Source organism: Mesoplodon bidens, assembly GCF_964165515.1.
Source record: "Mesoplodon bidens genome assembly, chromosome: 7".
NCBI lineage: Eukaryota > Metazoa > Chordata > Mammalia > Artiodactyla > Ziphiidae > Mesoplodon > Mesoplodon bidens.
Genome location: NC_138164.1, coordinates 114,700,036 through 114,721,754, shown reverse-complemented (window position 1 = coordinate 114,721,754; position 21,719 = coordinate 114,700,036). Strand labels below are relative to the sequence as shown.

Below are 21,719 nucleotides of genomic sequence, written 5' to 3'. Positions count from 1 at the left end.
GCCGAGCTGAAGGCAGGGGTGAGTGGGGATGGGCTTTCCGCAGGTCGGAGCTGTCTGAACAGCAAGCTTGCGGCTCCCGGCGTGGTGTCATGGCAGTGGGCCGGGCCAGGGTTTCCGTATGGGGGCGGGCAGGTTGGCTCACAGCAGTGGCCGCTGGTCAGGGGACCCTGCAGTCCTTGGGGACTGACCATACCCGGGCCTGGTGTGGAGGTGCTGGACAGGCAGGTGGCAGTGGCTCTGTGTGGGTGCAGCCTGCTTGGCCCCTCGGAGGGTGTCAGCAGCACGAAAGAGAGGGGTTGGGGCTGGATTTGGGGTTCAGCGTCGGAGAAGTGGTGTCCCCACGATGGGCCCGAGGGACCATGTTTGCCTCCTGCCGCCCCTGACGCCCTTGCCTCGCCTGCACCCCACCACATCCCAGCTCCCCCAGATCCCCCGCCTCCTGGGGATGCTCCGTAGCGAGAGCTGGTGTGTAGCCCCGCCTGACGGGTGTCTCTTGCGGCCCAGAGTGGGGCTGCCGCCACCTTAGGCCTGAGGCCCGGCCACGCTGGGGTCCGCCCGGGGCCGCCCTCTCCCGTCCTGCCCCTCTTCGTTGGGACGCCAGCAGAAGACAGGCAGAAGACCTGGCGCCGGCCCTGATCCCAAGACCTTCCCATCGACAGCAAAGCCGACCACAAAGGCCGGGGTGGAGGGCCCCATTCAGGAGGCCTGCCCGGGGCTGTGTGCGTTGGCAGGTCCCTCTGCCCGCGGGCTGTCCCCGTCCCAGAGTTCTTGTTTTGTCAGCAGAGGGCTCTTCTGGCCCGGGGTGACGGGGAGAGGACAACAAGGCTTTCTTGCTCTGCGGGTGGAGGACAGGCCCCTGTGGCCCCTGCATCCCATTTCGGGGGCCTTGGGAGGAAGAGGGTGTTCCTTGGGGAAGGAGGCATGGCCCGGATCGCCCCTGGAGAGAGCTTGAAGCCAGACCCCTTCCCGGTCTGGGCTGCCCGGGGGTCCTGAGAAGTTGGTATCTACATCCAGGGAACCTTGGCCCATGGGCCGCAGGGAGACAGGGCAGCTGCTTCTTGGCCTCACAGCACAGGTCGGCTCTGGGGCGGGGGGTGCCTCTGGCCCGGGCCTTGTGCCAGTGCTCGGGCCCCGCACGGAGCCAGTGGCGCCCGGCGTGCGGACCTGCTGTCTCTCCACCTCCCCCAGGCACTGACCGTCTGGGCTTAGGGGCCCGGGGGCTGGGAGGGGTGTCGGGGGCCCCCGAGGCCCTGGGCAGGGGCCCACGCTGTGGCCCCAGCAGCCCCCCACGGGGCCACACCTGCAGCTACCCTGAGGGCTGGGTGTGGGTGTGGGTGAGCTGAGGTCAGCCAGGGGGCCCCTGTCTCCTGGGTGGGCAGCCTTGGCAGGTTGGGCTGGACGCAGGATGGGGGTCAGGTGGGTTCTGCCTCGGGCTGGGGCTGCCCACGTGGGCTTTCTGGCTTCTCAGAAGGGCCTCCGCCTCCAAACTGTTGGGTCCGGGGCTAGGGAAGGAGGAGGAATGTCTCATTTTGGCCAGCAAACCTGCCTCTGTGGGTCTGGGTGGTGGTCTTGGCCCTGAGGACAGACTTTACCGGCGGGGGCGGTCGCCCTGAGGGGCTGCCGGGGCTGACTTGAGGGCAAAGCCCCTCTGGACAGTGAGCGGGCCTGTCCCCAGCACACGGGCCCCCCCAGAGGCTGTGTGGTGGACCAGCTGAGGCTGCCACAGGCTTTACCACGAGGAGCCCTGAGCTGTTCCCCATGAGGTGACCTTGTCGCGTGGTCTGGGCCAGCCCACCCGCTCTGGCCTCAGTTTCTTCCTCTGCGGAAAAGCAGGGTCGGCTGGGCTTCTCACCAAACCCGTGCTGAGTGCTTTCAGTGCGGGACAAAGCCCAGGCCGGGTGGGCACTGGGCACATGTCCCTGGGAGGTACAGCCCTCCCAGGCTGCCCACCCCTGCCCTGGCCTTTCTTGTTCTCTGGGGAAATCCTAGGTGTTTACAATCAGGCAGGACCAGAACAAGCTGGATCTGAGAGGGATTCTTGGCATTTTTGAGCCTCCATTTCCCCACCTGGGAAATGGGCATCTTAATACCTAACTCATCCTATTAATGGGCGTTCTCCAAGAAACAGAATCATGTGTATGCGTGTGCATGCATGTAACCACACACACACACACACACACACACGGACAGAGAGATTCCTTATTTTTATTTTTATATTTTTTTATTTTTATTTTTTTGCTGTGTTGGGTCTTCATTTCTGTGCGAGGTCTTTCTCTAGTTGCAGCGAGCAGGGGCCACTCTTCATCGCGGTGCGCGGGCCTCTCACTGTCGCGGCCTCTCTTGTTGCGGAGCACAGGCTCCAGATGCGCAGTCTCAGTAGTTGTGGCTCACGGGCCTAGTTGCTCCGTGGCATGTGGGATCCTCCCAGACCAGGGCTCGAACTCGTGTCCCCTGCATTAGCAGGCAGATTCTCAACCACTGTGCCACCAGGGAAGCCAGAGATTCCTTATTTTAAGGAATTGATTTGGGGAGCTGGCACATTCCAAATCCAAGTGCAGGCCGACGGCTGGAAACTCAGGCAGGGTCTCTGTGTTGGAGTCTTGAAGCAGAATTCCTTCTTCTCTTTGGGGAAACCCCAGTGTCTGCTCCTGGGGCCTTCCCCTGATGGACAAGGCCCTGCATCAGGGAAGGAGACCAGGGTCACTCAGTCTGCTGCCTGTAGGTGTTCACCACGTCTAAAGCACACCCTTCTTGGCCGCCTCTGGTATCCGAGTGTCAGGTGGGAGACCCCGGCCCAGAAAGGTTCCCAGACGTCAAGGCGCAGGTGGGAGGTGAGGTCTCTCTGAGGTGGGGCAGGAGTTTTGGCTGCGGATAGGAATCGGCAGTGAGGGGCACGTGTCCCCTCACCCTCCCCTCGGAGTCAGGGAGTCCTGAGGGTCTGGGAACCCTCTCCCCGGGCATGGAGACCTCTCCCGGGACTGAGGTTTCCCTGCCGAGTTCTGGATTCCACAGACATTGGTATCTGCCTTGGAAGAGACAGCGGACATAGGGGGACCTCCTCCATCATTCCGAGTCGGCGGCTGCTGCTTCCCTGCCTGTCTGTGCCACCTCCTCCCTGAATTCTTTTCAGGGTCCATGTGGCCGTGTTCTCTTCTCTCCTCTGGGCTTTGCACATGCTGTTCCCTCTGCCTGGGTCAGGCCCCCGCCTCTGAGAAGCCCTCCCTGCTTGCCCCTTCCAAGGGGAGTGGGAGAGAGAAGAGGGGTTGGGAGAGAAAGGGGTGCCCAGCCGGAAGCCCCCACCTGCCCACTTCAGGCCTGTGATGTCCCTGGGCCTGTGGAGTGTGTGCGTCAGGGTCAGCCCCACACCTGCCTCGGTTCCCTGATGAGAGGTGGCCGGCACCCAGGCCCCTCGGTAGCAGCTGGGGAGGCCTCCCTCTCCTGCAGGCTCTCACTGGTGGTGGTTCTTAGCCCAGTCGTAGAGCTGGGTGGCATGCTGCTGAGTCCCTGAGGTCCCAGCCCCAGACTCTGGGGCTGCTTCTGTCTCCCTAGTGGAGCAGAGGCAGGCTCTTGGCACCCTCGACACACCCCCACTTCCCAGTGGGGAAACCAAGGCTCAGGTCACACAGCTGCTCAGTTTCCAGGGACCCCTTGAGTCAGGCCGAAGCCTCCACCGTGGAGTTATGAGGTTTCCTTCAGCTGCAGATCAAGCCAAACTGCAGCAAGAAAGGCTTAGGCTAGACAGGAGGAGGGACTTTTCCAGCAGGGATGAGCTCGAGACGCCCATCCCCTCGGGCACTGATGGGGTTGCGTTGCCCGGCTGCAGGCCACCTTGCTCCTCCTTGTACTTGTGTTGAGGTGTGTCGGGAGCCCTGCTGTGGCCTCGAGTCTCCAGAGTTGCCCTGTTTGAAGGAGGGCAGGGATCTGGACCCTGGGCAGGAACCCCACCAGACCCCTCCCACCTCCGCTGGTGCCCAAGTCCTCCACTACCTGTTGCCCCGTCTCACCCCAGAGGGGAGGCTGCCCCATCCCGTCCGGTCCCATCCCATCCTGTCCCGTCCCAGGAGAGGCCTGCAGGGCCCGGCCGCGCCCAGGCCAAGGATCTCCCTGCGACACAGGCCGTGTCCGGGGTAGAGCCAGTGGGCACAGGTACGTCCAGCTGCCTGTGCTGCCCACTGGGAGGGCCTGCTGGGCTCCTCCCCCAACCCGGAACGGGCCTCTTTCACGGGGAAGACGACGTGTGTCCTGGGACAGATAAGGCCTCTGTCCGTGGGGTCACTTCAGTTTGTTCTCTGGCACCTTCTAAATATACCCTCCGAGGGGGTTCTTATCGCGGCCGGGCCGGGCCGGGCAACCAGGCTTAGCGTAGGCAACACTGTGCGGGTCAGAGCCACCCCCCAGCCCTGGGCCCTGGATGGGCTCGTCCTCTCTGCCAGGCGGCCCTGCCTCAGGTGGGCCTGCCGTCCAGTGCTGGGACCCCGAGGGTCGGGACATCCCCCAGCCCTCCTAGCCAAGCCCGCCTGGGGCCTGTCCTCCCACCGCTGGGCCGGGGCAGCCCCTCAGGGGTGGTCAGTGGGAGGACAGGCCCTGCCACTCAGGTGGACCCTGTTTTCCTGAAGGCGTGAGGGACAGCCTGGTGGGAGGAGCCTGCACTGGAGTCGGGCAGCCCTGGAGTCCCTTTCCCGCTGCTGTTTGCGGCCCTGGCTCTGGGCAGTCACATGCCCTCTTTCTCCTCCGATGAGGGACAGGCCTGCCTCTGGGGCTTCTCGTGAAGACCAAGTAGGCAGGAGGCGGTGGGCTTTTACTCACCTTGTCCCTGCCCTCCTACCCCTCCGAGGCCTGGACCCGCCGGGGCTCCTCAGGGGAAGGAGGATGGGGTCCCAGGTCTGTGGGGGGCTGCCCCTGCTGTCTGTTGGATGCTGAGAAAGTGCCCAGGGGGCTGGATGTTCCAAGTTCAGTCGCCCACAACCTGATGCTCGGATATGGCTATGGTGTTTCTGATTGTGTAACAGGCCCCTGTGGAATCACACATGTGTGTACACACGGCACCCCCCTCCCCCAGACCCCTGCAGCCGCCCCTCTAGTGCCCTGAAAAGGCTTTGAAATGACTGCTTAGGGCGATGTGGTTGAGCCCTCAGCCAAGGCCTGTCCTCAACTGCCCCCCCAGCTGCCCCCCGCTGGCGTGGCCCTCAGCAGAAGGGGTCGCCCCCCCGGAAACGTGAGGGCCCTGTGCTGAGGTGGACATGGAACGTGAGCGGACGCCAGGCGTCGGGATGAGATGCAAACGTGGCCACAACCCACGTCCTCTGACAGCAGCCAGGCCGCTGGGCAGGGCGGTGGCCTGTGTGACCCCCGAGCTCGGCTGGACCCGGGCTGCCCCACTGCCCGCCCTGCAGAGCTGTCAAAGCAGAATGCATGGCCAGTGCGGGGGCCGCCACTGCCATCTTGGGGTGGGGTGCAGTGGGGCTTTTGGGGACCGGCCAAGATGGGCCTGAAGCGCCTTCGGCCAGGGGGCTCCCCAGGTACCCCCGGGGCCTCCAGGATGGAACGTGTTTCTGTCTGCATGGGGAGGTCGGGGTCCCTGAGCGCGGCCGTCGGGTGAGCGAAGGTGGTAGACCCCCTGTCTTTATGGTGCGCTGCTCTCGGCGGAGCTGTCACACGCCTTCCCGGGGGAGCAGGACCCCGTCCCTATGCCCAAGCTGTCCCCTCACCTGCGTCGTCCTGGGTTTCGGGGAGAGGCCCCGAGGAGAGGGTGCGGGCTGAACCCTGGCGGTCGCTGCCCGGCCGGTGGCCTCCCCGCAGAGTGGCCGTGAGAGCAGTGCCTTGCAGGCTTGGGAGGGGCCAGCGGCGCGGGCGGTCCGGACGGGTGCAGTGCCCCACCATGGTCTCCCCCAACTAGCCTGGAGTCGGTCTCCTGGGGCAGCCTATCCCTGCTGCCTCTGGGGCCGACTTTGGGCAGCTGGACCATGGCCCTCAGAGCCCTCGCCCAGTGCGTCGTGATGCACTCCTGGCAGTGGGGTGGCCGTGCCTGCTCCCAGCTCACGTCAGAGCCCACCCCCGCCCCCAGGGAGGCTCCTTTCTGCCTGGCACTATTAGCATGCAGTCTGGTGGAGGGGGGCATATGTGGAGAGCTGCCTGGTGTCTTGGCCCTTTGGAAGCCCTGTAGGGCCTTGGCTGAGCCCGTGGGGGTGGGATGTGGCAGGGCAGGGCAAGGAGGAGAAGAAGGGTATGAAAGGATCTCACTGCTTGATAGACCCTGGAGGCCTACCTGGAGGAGGTGGCACTGAGAATTCTTTCCACTGAGCTCCTGAGTTCAACCTAAAACATTCGTTAAGTCAATCAGTCATTCAACAAACACTCATGTACCAGGCCCCATATGGGGCCTTCAAAGGGGGACATCGGCAGATGGGCCTCTGCCTGGGGAGCCTTTGCTCTATCAGGGGGCAAGAGTGGGCAGCAGGTGGTCAGTGGTCTGATGAGAGTGGGGCAGGACCCACAGGGCCCAGCTGTGGCATCAGAAGGCCCCCTGCGGGGAAGCCCAGGAAAGTGGGTTTGGAGTTCAGACTTCATAGGAGAGTCTTTAGCTTGGGAGGGGGCTGGTGGGATTTGCATTTTCCCAGGATCGCCCCGGCCGCCCAGTGGACACTGAAAGACTGGGGCAGGGAGACCAGTGGGGTGTGGGCTGAAGCTTCCGGTGCAGTCCTGGTGGCCCTCTGGTGGTGGTGGCCCCCAGGCAGTGGAGGCCTGGCCTTTGAGGAGGTGCCGTGCGCACAGGCACAACGTGAGGGCCCAGCCAGAGCACGAGGTGTGAGGTCCTGTGTCTCCGGGGTCCCCAGCCCAGTTCACTTTCAGAAGAAGTGTCAGCTGAAACCCCACAAGGCTGTGGAAGGCCTCCGTCTAGCTATAGGGATCGCATCGCCCGGGTGAACCTTGTAAAGGAATGAGACTCGGTGCCTCTGAACAAGCCCCGTGGAAGGTTCAGAGTTGGGGCGGGGGGGCGGCCGTGGAAGCCCTGGTCAGGAGGCCTGGCCTGGACCCTGCCTGGCACGAGGTGGGGAGACGGGGTGGGGGGGCTGCTGTGGTCACGGGTGAGAAGCATGGGGGTCCCTGGGGAGCCGAGCCTCACCTGGGCCAGGTCGACTGCCACTCCCGGCTCCTTTCGCTCTCTGGCGCGATGCGGTTTGGATGGTGCAGTGCCGAGTGGTGACCTCGGAAGGACACGGCTGCGTCCTAATCCCCGGAGCCTGTGACCTTATTTGGAAAGAGGGTCTTTGCAGACATAGTGACAAGATGAGCAGGAAACTCTAAATGTATCTTGGACTGTTTTAAAAATTGTGACACTAACATATGTTTTTACCAGATACCTGATGCTGATTTTTGAAAACTCACTGAAGATTCACTAATAGATATCATCATTCTAAGTAATTTCTTTGTTTATTAAAATGCTTTATACGTTACAGAGGCTGACTAATGGCCCCCCAAGATGTCAGGCCCCCTGGAACTTGCTAACGTGACCTTACGTAGAAAAAGCGTCTTGGCAAGGGTGATAAGTTAAGGGTCTTGAGAGGAGGGGATGGTCCTGGATACCCGGGGGAAGGGGGCCCAAATCCACTGACAAGCATCCTCATAAGAGACACACAGAAGAAACAGACACGGGGGAGTTGGCCCCCTGACGATGGAGCAGAGACTGAGGGATGTGGCCATGAGTCCAGGATGCCTGGGGCCCCCAGAAGCTGGAAGAGGTCCAGTCCCGCCCCCCACCCCCACCTGCCCAGGACAGCCCCCCGCACCCCGTGGTTCAGCCTTGGATGTGGCGTTCCCGCTTGGAGGACCCTGGCACGGAGGGCTGGGCCTGGCCCTTGGCAATGGGGTCCCCTGCCCAAGGGGGAGGCTCAGTCCTTGCCTTGAAGCTGGAGCTGGGTAGGGGGCCCCAGGGCTGGCTGGTCCCCTCGCCTCTTGCTGTACAATCCAGCGCCCTCTCAGGGCTGGGCAGCGTGGGCGGGAGGGGCAGCCCCACAGCCTGGAGCCGGGACCCGCCTCGCCCGTGGCCTCGGTCTCCTTGTGGGAGGTGATATGACACCTTCCACACGGGGTGTGGTGGGGAGCTTGTGCGTAGCACCCAGCACCTGGGCCCGAGGTGTGAGCTGCCACGTGCCGGGCCCAGCCCCACCCAGAGCAGTGCTGCGCATGGGCTAGACCAGCGGGGCGCGGGGTCTTGGCATCCTATTGGGCAGTGTTGCCCCCAACCCCGGGGACAGCCCTGGTGGGACCAGAGGTTGCCTCCCCCCAGGGGTCCAGTGCCACGGGGGATATGTCCAGGCACTGGCTCACCAGCCCCGGGGCCCAAGCGGGGGTACCTGTCCTCTGCTTGTTCGGAGGTGTTTATTATCTTTCAGGGTGACTTTTGTGCAAAGAGGAGCCCCTCCGATACACCTGGGGTTTGAACGTCAGCACCTAATCTATTAAATCACGCGTTCCGAGTTCGGCCTTGAGCTTTAGGCCACTGGACAAGCCCTTTGTCTGTTATCGGCCCGAAGGTCCTGGCAGGGTGGGCGGGTTTTTGAAGCTCGCTCAGCCTCATTTATAGCCTTTGTCAAACACCGGCAGCCATCCAGGGCTTGTGTATAAAAGTCATTTACTTAGTTTCCTTTTTTTTTTTTTTAACTTTAAAAACATTGTGTTAAGATACATGTAACATAAAATTTATGCTGTAACCATGTCTAAGTGCACAGCTCAGTGGCATGACGCACGTTCACATTGCTGTGCAACCACCACCCCGTTCACCCCCAGAACTTCATCTTCCCAAACTGACACGCTCTGTCCCCGTTAAACACTCACTCCCCATCCCCTTCCCCAGCCCCTGGCCCCCAACATCCTCTTTTCTGTGTCTGTGGATTTGATGACTCTCAAAGGCACCTCGCAGGAGCAGAATCGTGCTGGACCAACAAAACTTTTCAAAGTACGTAATTTTTATCCATTGAATAAATTGAGCACACAGATAACGGCACATCTTATGTTCTCTGATTCGTCCCAGCGCTGCATTTCAGTGTCCCGGAATCTCAGCTTTGAGCCCAGGGAGCCCGAAGGCTGAGGTCTTTCACGTCTGGGTTCTGAGGGCGCCTTGAACAGGCCACATTCCCTTTGCACGTGAAGTGTGTGCTTCTTGTTCACATTTTCAACGTCATTGGGAAACATCCCCGTGTTGAAAGAGGCTTCCCTGTGGGCTGGAGAGACCGTCACGGTTAGACTTACGTAGGTTCCCCGAGGGTCCGGCCCATGCCCTGTCTCTGTGGGGCACCGGCCTGGGTGAGCCCGCCAGTCCCAGGTGCTGGGGTTCCCAGCCCATTGCAGGAGTTGAAGGGGGTGCAGTCTACAGCCCGCCTCCTGCGCCCTGGAGCGCCCTCCCGCCGAGTTGCGGACCACGGCCCTGGCACAGCTCCTGCATTCTTCTGTGTTTCCAGGGCACCTGCTGCCACGGATCCTGAAATGATGTCCGATAACGTTCTGGGCGTCCCTCGGGGCGGGGGCTGGCGGCCGCAGTGCCAGGGGCGGATCAGCCATCAGGGCACAAGCAGGCCATTGTCCTCGGGCCCGGAGCTGCCTCACCCCTGGCTGCAGCCACCTCCCTCGGGCACTCACACGCCCTCCTGGGAAGTTGGATCGAGCAGCACTGGGGGCCGAAGGGGCCTCTTCTCCCCGACAGCCCTGCTCCCCACGCCCCATCCAAAGAACAGGGCGGTTTCCTTCCTTCCCTGGACCTCTGTCTCCCAGCTCCTGGGGGTCTGTGCCTGCCTGGCTTTGGGGCCTTGGGAGGCGAGCTGGGACGGACAGGTGGTGGCCAGCCCTGCAAAGGCGGGAGGCGGGTGTCAGGCACCTCAGGCTGCTGCGAGCCCCCGAAGGGCAGGGACCCTATCTTGGCATCGCTGAGGCTCCGGGGCCCATGCAGGACAGGTTGGAGGGGACAAGAATCACCTTTGTTAAGGGATTCTTTCTGAAACTAGCACGACGTATGCGAATAGTTGAAGAGCTGTTTAGCCTTCAGAATACAGCAAGGCTGAAACTAGCAAAGTGTGTAGGGATAATAAACACCAAACCCCCTGAACTCCAGAGAAAGTAGTCTCCAGCCGGGTCCCCGGGGAGGAGCTCCCGGGCAGGGGCCCCGCGCTCTGACCCAGAGCCTCAGCCTCTGGGCGCACAGAGCGGGGGGTCTCCATGCACCTCTGAACGGAGCTCGGGGTGAGGGCACCCGCCCTGCTGTTACCCTCCATGCAGGCCTGTCCACAGCCCCAGGCAGGGCTCTGGCCAGAACCTTCCTCCTTGGCAAGGCTCAGTCACCCTTCCCCCGGCCCCCTGAGCACAGCCAGACACAGGACAGCGAGTAGAAGAGGTCTCCCGGCAGCCATGGTAACTGCAGCCCATTCAGGACGCTCCCCCGGGGTCTCTGTGCCCCGCCTGGCACGCAGTTCTAACAAGCCCTCGCTCTGCTTTCTGTCCGAGGTCATCCTAACAGCGACACTGAACGGTCGGTTGCCACCCTGGCAGCAAGAGTCATACAGGGACAGGCCTTGTAGCAGAGTGACGGCGGCCTCCTAGGCCCCAGAGCACGGCCGAGCCACCGCCTAGTGGCATGCAGCGCCCACCACGATGCAGCGCTTTGGGCTCTGTCTGCTTCGTCTGCCTTGGGAGACAGGAAACAGCAGAGAATTTAGGACTTTTTGAGCACATCCTGGCCGTGGAGGCTGGGGAGCCCTGGGCAGCGGGGCCCAAAGACCTGGGTCCAGACCTGGCCCGGGCCGGCCCCCTCCCCTCCTGGGCCTCACCTTCCTGGCTGCGGGTCGCTGCAGGCTTGGGGACAGTGGTGCGGGGCACAGGGCACGTGACTCAGAGCTGAGGCCAGTTTTATTGATGTGGGGACTGCGGGTCAGCACTGATGTTGGTGTCCTGACCTCTGAATCTGAGTGTGACCGTGTGTGGAAAAGGGGGCTTCGCAGGTGTGGCTAAGCGAAGGATCTGGATCTGGGGGATTGTCCTGGATCACCTGGCAGACCCTGGGTGTCATCGCAAATGCCCCTCAGAGGGGGGGGCGGGTCAGAGAGAGATGAGACCACGCGTGTCGTGCTCCCTGCCCCCACCCCCGGGACTTGGCCTCGTCACCTCCGTGGTTTGACCACGTGAGGTTCATTCACCCTTGGGAAGCGTGGAGCCCGAGCCCCTGTTTCCCCGTATGTAGCATCTGTGGCATCTGTCCCCGGATCACTTCCTGTGGCCCGACAGGGAGTGGTTGAAGTATCCCCACGGGCCATGGGCGGGCGGGTTCTGCCCATCTTCTCAGGAGGAGAGGGCATGAGGTGGGACACTGGTCCCAGCCTTGGGCAGGCACAGGACTGACCCCTGAGTCCCTGCCCGGATGTCCACTGCCCTGAGAGGCAGTGGCCACGGGCTGTGGCTCTGGCTATGTTGATGGGGGAACTGAGGCCAGGGAGTAGCCTGGACCACGTTGCAGGCAGTGTGGCTTCTTTGTGCAGCTGCCTCTACACCCAGGGGGCCTCGGGGTGGGGGTGGGGTGGGAACCTCCCTCCCTGCGGGACCTCACCTGCCCTGGTTTCTCTTGTCCGAGCCGGGCCGCGAGGTCCTGGGACTCACGGGGCTTCAGGGGGTGGGCCGGGGGCAAGTGAGCTCTGTGCCCGAGGGACAGTCGGGCCAGCCAGGCACTCACTCTGCCAGCCAGGGTTCGCTTGTGTCCCCCTGAGATCAAAAGCTTCCCGAGGTGGGGGCCCAGGGTCTCAGTCACCACACAAGGGATGCCCTCGGGTCCCAGCAGGGAGGCATGGCTGCATCTGTTAAAGGGCTTCCCTGGGGGCTGGGCGGGCCTGGGTGCCCTTCCAAGCCGGCAGGTGGGTCCGCAGTCGGGCAGAGTGGAGGGTGGGCTTGCAGAGTCCTGGTGGCGGTGGGGGGGGGTAGCACCGGGTATATGGACTTGGGAGGCTTGATGTAGCCTCGGGCCCTGGGGCGCTGGTGTCGGGACAGGAGGCCCCAGGCCGGGCGAGGGCTGCGGCTACCAGGGTCCTGCTGGGAGCCGCTGCGGGACTTGGGGCTGCGTTTCAGACTGTGCTTCGGGCCCAGCGTCCTGGTTGGGGCTGGTGTGAGCCGGGCTGTACCCCACAGAGAGGAAGGTGGGGCGCAGAGGAAGGGCCAGCATGGAAGGGACGGAGGAGGGAGCTGGGACTCGATGGAGGCGCACCTGAGCAGGTGCGGGCTGAGTACCTGCTGTGCGCCAGGCCCTGTCCCCGGCACGGGGGTGCGGCGGGGCTGGCACCCCACAGCCCTCCTCCGGGGGCTCATGGTCTTGGGGGTGGATGACGCAGAGGGGGCAAACAGGCCCCAGGCCCGGCGGTGATATGTGAGCATGAAGGACACGGGTGGAGGCACGTGGGGGTGAGTGTTGGGTCCCATCTGCGGGTGAGGGTGCGGAGCTTGCAGGCGGGGCACCGGCAGGTGCAAAGGCCCTGAGGCAGGCGGGGGGGGGCACGCTGGGAAGGAGCTGGGGTCAGGGTCACCGTGGTGTCATGCGGGGGTGATGTTGAGGGCTCAGTCAGTGGCCGGGCAGGGTGGACTCTGGGGCCCAGGGTGGAGGCAAGCACTGTGGTCAGGACAAGAGACAAGGCTGATGAAGGGGCGGGTGGCTGGGACCCGGCTCTGCGGGTCCAGCTGATCCAGCTTGTGTGAGGCACCGGGAGAGAGGTGGGGACGAGAGCTGTTGGAGGGAACCCCGCGAGCTGCGGGAGAGCAGCCGGCTCTTGGGGCGGGCTCCCCAGGCAGGGAGGAGCATCTGGGCGGCCCGGGTCCTGTCTCCCCCAGGAAATGTGGGCAGGGAGAGTGGGCTGTGTCGGGCAGCCTGTTCTCAGCGGGCTCTGCGGGGCCGGGAGGGAAGGTGGGCTGGAGTGGGGAGGAGCGGGGCAGTGGGGGGAGATGCAGGGGGCTTCCTAGTGGGCACAGGGCAGGCGTGTGGGGATGGGGGGTGGAGTGAAAGCAACTGCGGACAGCAGGATCTCGGTGGGGAGAGGGCCAGGGCTCCTGGGTGCTGGCAGGGGGTCCGTGTCGTGGGCCCAGAGAGCTTTCTCCACATCTGTACCCCCGGGGCCACCTGGAGAGTGTGCTTGGAGCCCCTGGACGACCCCCCTAGAGGTGTCCTCTTCCCAGGCAGGAGGAAGGCTGGGGGCTCGTCCTGGTTTCATCCAGGGATGTGGAGGGAAGGGCCCGGAGGGTCTGCCTTCAGGAAGCCTTACTGGTTCGGGCGTGATCAGAGCAGTCCCGTCTGTGCAGGGATGGGGTGGGGTGGGGGGATGGGAGGGGGCTGAGCCTGGGAGCTGGCCCCAGGGGCAGGGGCTGCCATCTTCCCTTTGTTCAGCTCCGTGGGCTCCACCTCAGGCCTCCCCACACCCCCGCCCCCGGGATGGGGAGGGGAAAGCAGGCGCAGGGCTGGCGTCAGAGCAGCCTCCCGCCCGGGAGCCCAGGCTCTGGTGACACCCCATTAGCGGCTGCAGGAGATGGCCCCCTCCTGGCGCCTGTGCTGCAACCCCTGAGCCTCGTGTTGAGTGCACTGCCCTGGTTGTCAGGACAGCCACGGAGCCCTGCGGCCATCGCCACTACGTGCAGGTGCAGGACGTTCCCCTCCCCCAAAGGAGGCCCCTCCGGCCCCGGTGGTCACCAGGCTGCTCTCTGCTCTGTGGATTTCCATCCTGGACACCTTAGAGACAGGTGGTGGGCAGGGTCTGGTTTTCGGCGTGGGGTCCCAAGGCCCACCATAGCCTGGGTCAGAGCTCATCCCACCGTAGCCTGGGTCAGAGCTCATCCCTTCGAGGCCGGGTGACGTCACATGTTGTTGGCTGTGCCACACTTTGTGCACTTTTCACGGCTGGCGGTCAGGGTTGGCGTTCCTTGGAGCCCTCAGATCCGGGGAGGGAAGGGCCTGATCCCTCAGGCGGCAGGCGAGCCCGCCTGCTCCCCGGGCCTGGGCCATGTCTGAGGGGGGAAGGGGTGGGCATCCTGGCGTGGGCGCTGACCGCGTGTCCTCCTGTCCCGCAGCTTCCTCATTGTCCTGGTCTGCCTCATCTTCAGCGTGCTGTCCACCATTGAGCAGTATGTCGCCCTGGCCACGGGGACCCTCTTCTGGATGGTACGTAGCTGCGTGAGGGGTCCTGCACTCTCATCCCCCAGACGTGTGGACCAGGGGGTGAAGCCAGCTGCTCCTGGCCTCTCCCACCCACAAAACACTCCTCTGCCGGAGCCCCCCTGCTAGCTGGCTCTGCAGGCTCGCCCTGATACTGGGGGACCAGAGGTGTGGGGATGCCCTACCCTGGCACCCTCACCTGCCAGGATGTGGCCGTCAGGCTGAGAAGGCCGAAGAATGAGAGGACCCCGGGGCCTGGTGGTCTGGGAGAGCTTCCTGGAGGAGGGGGCTTCTGAGCTGGGCCAGGAAGGAAGGACAGGAGAACACGGGCACAAGGAGCCGGGGTTGTGGTCTGCTCGGCCTGCGCTGTGGCCCCGGGTCTGGCTGGTACTCGGACCCTACAGGTGTCTCAGCCCCTGCCCCAGCCTCTGGCCAGGTTGCCTCCAGCCCTGGCCAACTGACGGCTGCAAGCTTGGGTCCCCAAGTCCTCGTAACGTGGCCTTGAGGCAGTGCCTGTTTTATGTGCATGCCGTCGGCTCCACTTTCCCTTTGATGTTTCTGGATTTTGGTTCACAGGAGTTTCCCCCTCTCAGGTTATAGAGAAACAGCCACAGCTGCCTCAAGCACTTGTCCGGGTTAGTCGGGTGGCTTTAAACTGTTGATGGCAGTGGGCACACCCTGGCGTGAGGATCAGATTCACTCTCGCTCTACCCCTCCCGTCTGCCCCCTCTCAGCGCCACTTACTCCAGAGCGTGTCTTTGTTCCCCAATGTGAGGAGCCATTTTTGTTGTGAACCAGAAGTCCAGATGCCAGCAGCTCTACTCTGGGATCTCCCTGTTCTGTCCACGGCTGTTTGTCCGTGCATCTCTCCCAGAGCCATGCTGCTTTGCTGATGTTTGCACTAAAATTTGTTTTACCATGTGGTTAGTATCTGTGCCCAGCTCTTCTCTTTCAGGGGCAATTCTTGCTTGTTTGTTTCTTCTCCCCAGTGACCTTCACAATCAGCTTGTCTGCCTCCCAGAAAAAATCCGATGGTGTTTCATGAATGAATCTGGGGAGACCGACATCTCTCTGGGGTGGGGTCTTTCTGTCCATGGTCAAGCCGTGTCTGTTTTATCCAGGAGGGTTTTATGGTTTCGTAACGTGGGTTTTAGACCGTTGTTGTTATTATTTTTAATATACTAATAGTTGTTCTTGTTAGTTGCCATCACAAATGGGATCTTCTCTTCCACTATGTTTCCTGGAGGTTATTTTGGTGTCTCGGAAAGCCTTTGCTCTTATCGCTTGTACAGCCTGTGACCGCCTCTGTTTTGTTATTGTTTGCAGGAGTTTTTCCTCTGGTCCTTTAGCGTTTTCTGAATTTGGAATTGCCGCTGCTTGGTTTGGTTTAGCATGCTGTTCAGGTGTGGAGACTGGCATCTGTCAGTCACTCTGCTTACCGGGCCAGGGCTAAGGGGGCTCCCTGTGCTTCCTCTGAAGGAATGTGCCAGCCCGGGCAGAGAGGTGTGCATTTTCTCAGTTGGGGGGGTCCTTCAAGTCCAATGAGAGGGCATGATTCTAAAGTGATGGTGTTGACTTCTGTTGGGTGTCTTTCCTGCCTCTGTGGAGGTGTGGGCGGGTGTCCTTGCTTTCCCGGGATAACTGTAACTGTCCTGGCATTTTGTTTTTACTGTCCTGTTGGGTTATACTTTCTCATATAAAGGTAGGGACTTGTTTGAAAAGTAGGACGGCCGCCATCCCAGCAAGACGGATGGCCTTTTGGGGTCATGGAGCCTTCCCCCGTTCGCCTGGTCCTGAGGACCTATGGAAGTAAGCCCGGTGCCAGCCAGGTCCGTGCCAAGGCCCCAGAGGCCGCAGCTCCTTGCAGAAGTGCACTCTGGCAGTATGGCGGCTGCCATTGGCCTGCAGAGAAATGTCCCCAAACCCCTTCTCTGGACAGGCCCTGGGGCAGGCCAGGGGTCATCTCCCTCTGGGTGAGTGGTGAGCCGGAGATGCTTCTCTCTGCTGTGGGCATCCCGGGTGCCCTGGCCGGCCGTGTGTCTGCTTCCCAGATGGGGAACTGTCCTTCCCTCTGGCCGGCCTCCTTCCCACCTCCCAGACTGCAGGGGAGGAGCTGTGGGGGGCAGGGGGAGAGTGGAGAAAGTTGGGGGGTGTCTCTGGTGCTTTGGGTTATCACAGGGTGATTTGAGCCCCTGCCCAGACTGCACAAAGCACGTCTGCTCTGCGAGCTGCTCCTGGGGTCTCCTCGTGGCCAAGGTAACTGAGGGTTCAAGAGGCAGCGGCTGGAAGGGGCCAGGAAGACCTTGCTGGGCCGGGCCCAGATTCCAAGGCTGCCATTCTACCAAGTGTAAGTGCTGGTAGTGCTGGGCCCAGGGGCCTGGTCGGCCGCTCGTCACCTGTGTAGGTCTCCTGGGGCCATAACAAAGTCCACAGCCCGGGCGGCTTAAACAGCAGATGTTTATTGTCTCCCAGTCCCGGAGGCTGGAATCCGAGACCCAGGTGTGGGCAGGGCTGGTCCTCCTGGCCTCTCTCCTCAGAGTGTAGACGGCCGTCTCCTCCCTGTGTCCTCACAGGGTCGTCCCTCTGTGTGTGTCTGTGTCCTGACCTCCTCTTCTTATAAGGACCCCAGTCCTGTGGGGTTAGGGCCCCACCCCAGTGACCTCATTTTACCTTCCTCGCCTCTTTGAAGGCCCAGCTCCAAATACAGTCACATCCTGAGGACTTGGGGGTTAGGGCTTCCACATAGGGATTTGGGGGGCACACAGTTCAGCCCATAAGGCCCCCTGAGTGACCGGGGTCAGTTCCTCCTCTGCTGGGAGGTTTACTCTTAGGTTCTTAGCGGCTCCAACAACATTGAATTCCCTGGTTGATGTAAAGCATCCCAGGGACCGCCCCCGAACCCCACCCTGCCACCCCGGGCCCTGCATCAGCACCGAGGGTCCTGAGTTCGGGTGCCAAATCCTTGTGCAGCTCAGGCAGGGCCTCTGGGTACAGCTCAGGCAGGGCCTCTGGGTGCAGCTGGGATGGGCTGGGTGAAGCCCACGTAGACTCTCGGCCCGGGAATCACCACTGATATGTCAGCGCATCCCAGGCCCTGCGCAGGGGGTGGAAACCAGACCCTCGGTTGGGGGTCACCCCAGGACCGCCCTGGGGTTGGGGGCAGACCCTGGCGGCCTCAGGCCTCGCCTGGCCCGGCCTCCACTTTCCCCTTGGCCTGGCCGGGAGCATCTCCCTCCCCAGTCAGTGCTCTCACGTTCAGACAGGTCTCCTCGGGGCAGGTTTCGTGGTGCCGTCCTGGCCCCTGAGTCCCGGCAGCCCCCTGCCCGGCAGCCCCCAGCCCCTGCCCGCCACTTCCTGCTTAGCACCGACCTCCACCCTCAGTCCCGGCATCTGTGAGGCTCGAGTGCCACCTGGTGGCCGTTCTCTGCAGCGCGGGCACCGTTCCCCTGCTGAGGATGGGGGCTTGGCCCGAGCTGGGGGTGCGGTCCTGCCCCCTCGCCCTCTGGGGCCTGGGATGCGTGTGCCAGCGATCAGCTGCCGTGCTCCAAGCAGAGGGCACCCCACTGTGGTCGCATCTCCTGTCCCACCCCTCTGAGGGGAGAGACCCTGTGCCGCCTCCCTCGTCCACCCCCCTTCTCTCACATCAGCACCTTGCACGCTGCCACCCTCGTGTCCCCCCAGGAGTCCTCTCCACACAGCAGCCATTGGTTGCGGGGGCGACTCTCCAGAACAAAACTCTGATCGTTCTAGAAGCTCCCGGTGGCATTCAAGATCGGCTGGGCCTCTCAGGCCCCCAAATGCTGCTCACCCGGCACCGGCCCGCATGTCTGTCCCGCCCCCCCTCCCCCCCACCCGCTGCTCCCCTCTGCTCTGATGCACTGTTTGCTGACCCTTGGACACTCCCGGCCGCCTCGGGGCCCTTGCACGTGCTCTGCTCGGCATGTCACAGGACCGGCTTCTCCTCCCGTCAGGCCTCGACTTGGCTGTCACTGCTTCAGTACCCCCTCCCTAACCGCCTTCTGCGCGGTCCAGTCCCTCCTGCGGCACACCCCGCTCTTGCCCCAGCGGTCTGGGTGTGACAGGGGTCTGCCGGCGGGAGGGGGGAGTCACAGGGTCTGTCTCCTTGCTCTGTTCCCCACCCCTAAGGGCAGGGCCCCAGGGGCTGCGACCCCTCCGCAGGCCCAGAACGGTGCTTCCGGGGTTTGGATACCCCTCCTTTGAGCGCACGTGCCCAGAGCCGCCCCGGGGGGCACCTCAAGCTGCTGTGCAGTCCTGGGCCTCGGTTTCCCCATCTGTAGAACGGAGGGCTTGAGCAGGATGGCCTCAGACTTAACCTTTTGATGGCCTTGCAAGGTTTCCAAGGGTTTCCTAACTCACTGGCCTGTGGAGACAGATCCTTTGCGGTGGGGTTTGAGCTGGCTGTATCCAGCCGCCACCGGAGTCATGGCCATGGGGGTGTGGAGCGTCGGGGATCCTGGGAGGAATGAGGCAGCCAGGGGCCCAGCCTCCAGGGTGGACGTGAGTTATGTCGGGGGTGGGGACGGGAAGGAGGTAAGAGGTGAAGAGGGACTGGGGGTGGGGGTGTCTGCGGGGATGCTGAGGGCCTCCTGGAGGAGGGGCCGCCCAGAGAGGAGAAGGAGGAGGTAAGCGGGTGCTGGGGGGTCGTGGGGACGGGTAGGGACCCTCCTGCAGCGGGCAACCTCAGGTGGGCCGGGCAGGCGCAGCGCCCCGGAGCTCTCGGTGGAGGTGGCGGCCTGCGGGGCGGTGGCCCCCAGGCGGAGGGAGAGCGGGTGCGCGTGGGGAGGGGGCCGCGGGGGCGGGTGTTTGCAGGCGGCCCAGGGCGGGGCCGCGGGACACCAGGTGGCGCTGTTGTCCGCGGATCGCGGGCACCGCTGGCCCCAGCCCAGAGCTCCGAGCGGAGCCAGACCGCAGCCGGGAGCCCAGGAGGGGCCGAGCGTGGGCTCCACACAGGATTCCGAGAGCAGCACGATGCTTAAATGGTGGAGAAAAAGTCATTCAAAGCTGTGTTTTCCCAGAGAGCCCATATTTCTTCCTTTCTTTTCATGCGCTCGCTTTTATGGGGCCAGAGAGCTGTTATCTCAGCTCTGTGTGAGGGAGCCCCAGGGCGGCCTCCGAGGGATTAAGCGTTCTGCTGAACCAGGGAGATTTGGGGGGCCTGAAAAAGCCATTTTGGGTGGAATCTCATCTCTGCTGCAGGGTCTGTCCCAGGGCTGTGAATGGGCCCGTTTGAGATCTGAGCCTTGTTTGTGGTTTCCCGGGGAAAAGGGCCACTGCCAGGGCTGCAGGGCCGGCTCCCAGCATGGTTCCTGAATTCAGAGGAAGCCCCGGCTGTGTGTGTGTGTGTGTGTGTGTGTACGTGCGTGTGTGTGCCTGCCTGCGTGCACGTGTGTCTGTGCGTGGAGGTGTGCGGTGTGCTTGTGTGTCTGCTCATGCACATCGCCGTGTGCACGCACGTGCGTGTGCGTGGGTCCGTGCGTGTGTGCTCTGTGCCCGTGTCTCTGTGCTCACGCGCGCCTGTGGACGAGTTCTGGGTCTGGGTGGCTCTTCTGTGTCTCCCCCTGTCCTGATGCTGTGGCAGAAACACTCCCCTCCCTGCTCTCTGGAATAAGAGACCCAGGCTGGGCCCAGGTGAGGGGCTGGTTTTTGTCTTTGAAATTGAGGGGGGTTTTTTTTGTTTGTTTTTATTTTCCTTCCTTTTTCAAATCCCACACAAAGAGAGAGGCACTCAAAAGCACAACACAAACACCGCGTATTCCATGCCTTCTGGTGGGGAACATACCAGGGAATTGTCCTGCGATGCTGCGGTTAAAAACCCCGTGAGCCGCGGCCCGGAGGCCTAGGGGATGAGGTCATTGCTGCGGCTTCCTCCCCGGCCCAGGCCCCTCGGCGGTGACCCAGCCCTCCCGCCGCTGGATCACCCACCCCGGGGCTCCGGCTACCCCAGCATGGAGCGAGACTCTCCCGTCCCCTGGGCCTCAGTTTCCCAGATGCAAAACCAGGCTCCATGGGACTCTCTGGGCCCCCTTGGGCCCCTCTGCGGGCCTCACTTTTCTCAGGAACGCAGTCTAGGCTCTGTCCTCAGAACCACCCCCCCCCCCGCCCCCCGGCGGCCCCAGCTCATACTCAGCTCGGGCCTCTGCAGGCCCGCGTGTTCCCAGCTTCTGCTCTCTACACCCTTCACATGCCAGTGAAGACGACCACGCTAAGTCAGGACCTGCGGCCCCCGTGGGGAGCCTGCTGCGTGTGCGCCCTCTGCTCTGTCCTTCACTCACACGGAGGGGATGAGACTCCCAGAGCTTAGGTCACTCCTACCCAGTGTCAGGGCACCGGAGGGTGGCCCAGGTTTTTCACGGGTGGCCCAGGTTTTCCGTTAACAAACCCCAAGGTCTTGTTTTCTCCAAGGCCGCCTCCTCTCTGCTTGGTGAACTCCTACACATCCCACAAAGCCCCGCTCCTGTACATTGGCTTTTGGGATGCCTTCCTGCTCACTCAGTGACATCACTTGCTTCGTCCTCCAGTGCTCTGGGAAGATGTCATCTCCCCCACTGCGGGGCCTTGAGCTCCTTGGTCTCTGTCCCCAGCACACAGGAGCTGCCCAGTGAGGACTGGTTCCCACTGCCTGGGCCTTCTCTGGTGTTCTGCCTCAGAATGTAGTCCACCCTTTCCCTCCACCCTGGTAAGGGGTGTCCTCACCTGCATTTGTTCAGCCAGCAAGTGTTTTTTGTGCACCCACTAACATGCCAGGGTCTGTGTGCAAATAGCAGGGATTCTCGGGGACAGGACACGGGCTTCATGTCTGCGCCCCAGGGCCCTCCCTGTGGGCCCTGTGTAAGAGGGGGCCAGCGCTGAAGCATGGGGAGGGACTGACCCCCCGCCCCCGGAAGCCGGAAGGTGGTGGCGGTGCCCTTCTGCGAGCACACGTGTATGTGCGTGTGGACACGCATGTCCCGCCAGGCCAGGGTTGGGCCTTGGCCTGGCTCAGGTGTCCCGCTTGTCCCTCTATAGGGCGGGGGTCTTGGCTGCCTCATGGGCAGTGACTTTCCGTGGGCAGAGCAGAGCCTCTTGGGTTTGGGGTAGAAACACTGAAAGCTAAGGGACAGCCCCACACCGCAGTCTGCATTCTGGATATTTCTGCCCAGCGGAGCTGGCTGAAGTGTCCCGGGGTCTGACCGTGCAGCCTGGGGGTGTGGAGCGGCCCGCGGCTCCAGGCCACAGGGGCCCCCTCGCTCGTGCCTCTGAGGCCCTGCCCGGCGCCGACCCAGGGAGACGGGATAGAGGGACACTGGCCTCGGGGACGGGGGAGGGGGTGAGCTGGGGGTAGGGGTCCGGGCTGCTCCTCAGGCAGGTGAGGAAGGGCCCCACCCTGGACAATGCGTGTGTGGGGAGAGGCAGACTGCTGTGTTTGTCCACCCCATCCCAGGTGGGGTGGGCAAGACCCAGGCAGCCCCTGCACTCCCCCGGGTCTGGGTCACCCCTGATGTCCCTGTGTGAGTCCGTGAACAGAAGCTTAAGGGCTGCCAAGCAGAATTTG

At 62.9% G+C, this 21,719-nt stretch overlaps 1 protein-coding gene across 1 annotated transcript in view; it reads left to right on the top strand.

The window, feature by feature from the left end:
* Positions 1 to 21,719, top strand: part of KCNQ1 (potassium voltage-gated channel subfamily Q member 1) — a 350,679-nt gene that overhangs the window by 41,639 nt on the left and 287,321 nt on the right. Inside the window, exon 2 of the mRNA XM_081239644.1 lies at positions 14,083 to 14,173. Coding sequence (XP_081095770.1) covers positions 14,083 to 14,173 — 91 coding nt within the window. The remainder of the gene's footprint in view (positions 1 to 14,082; positions 14,174 to 21,719) is intronic.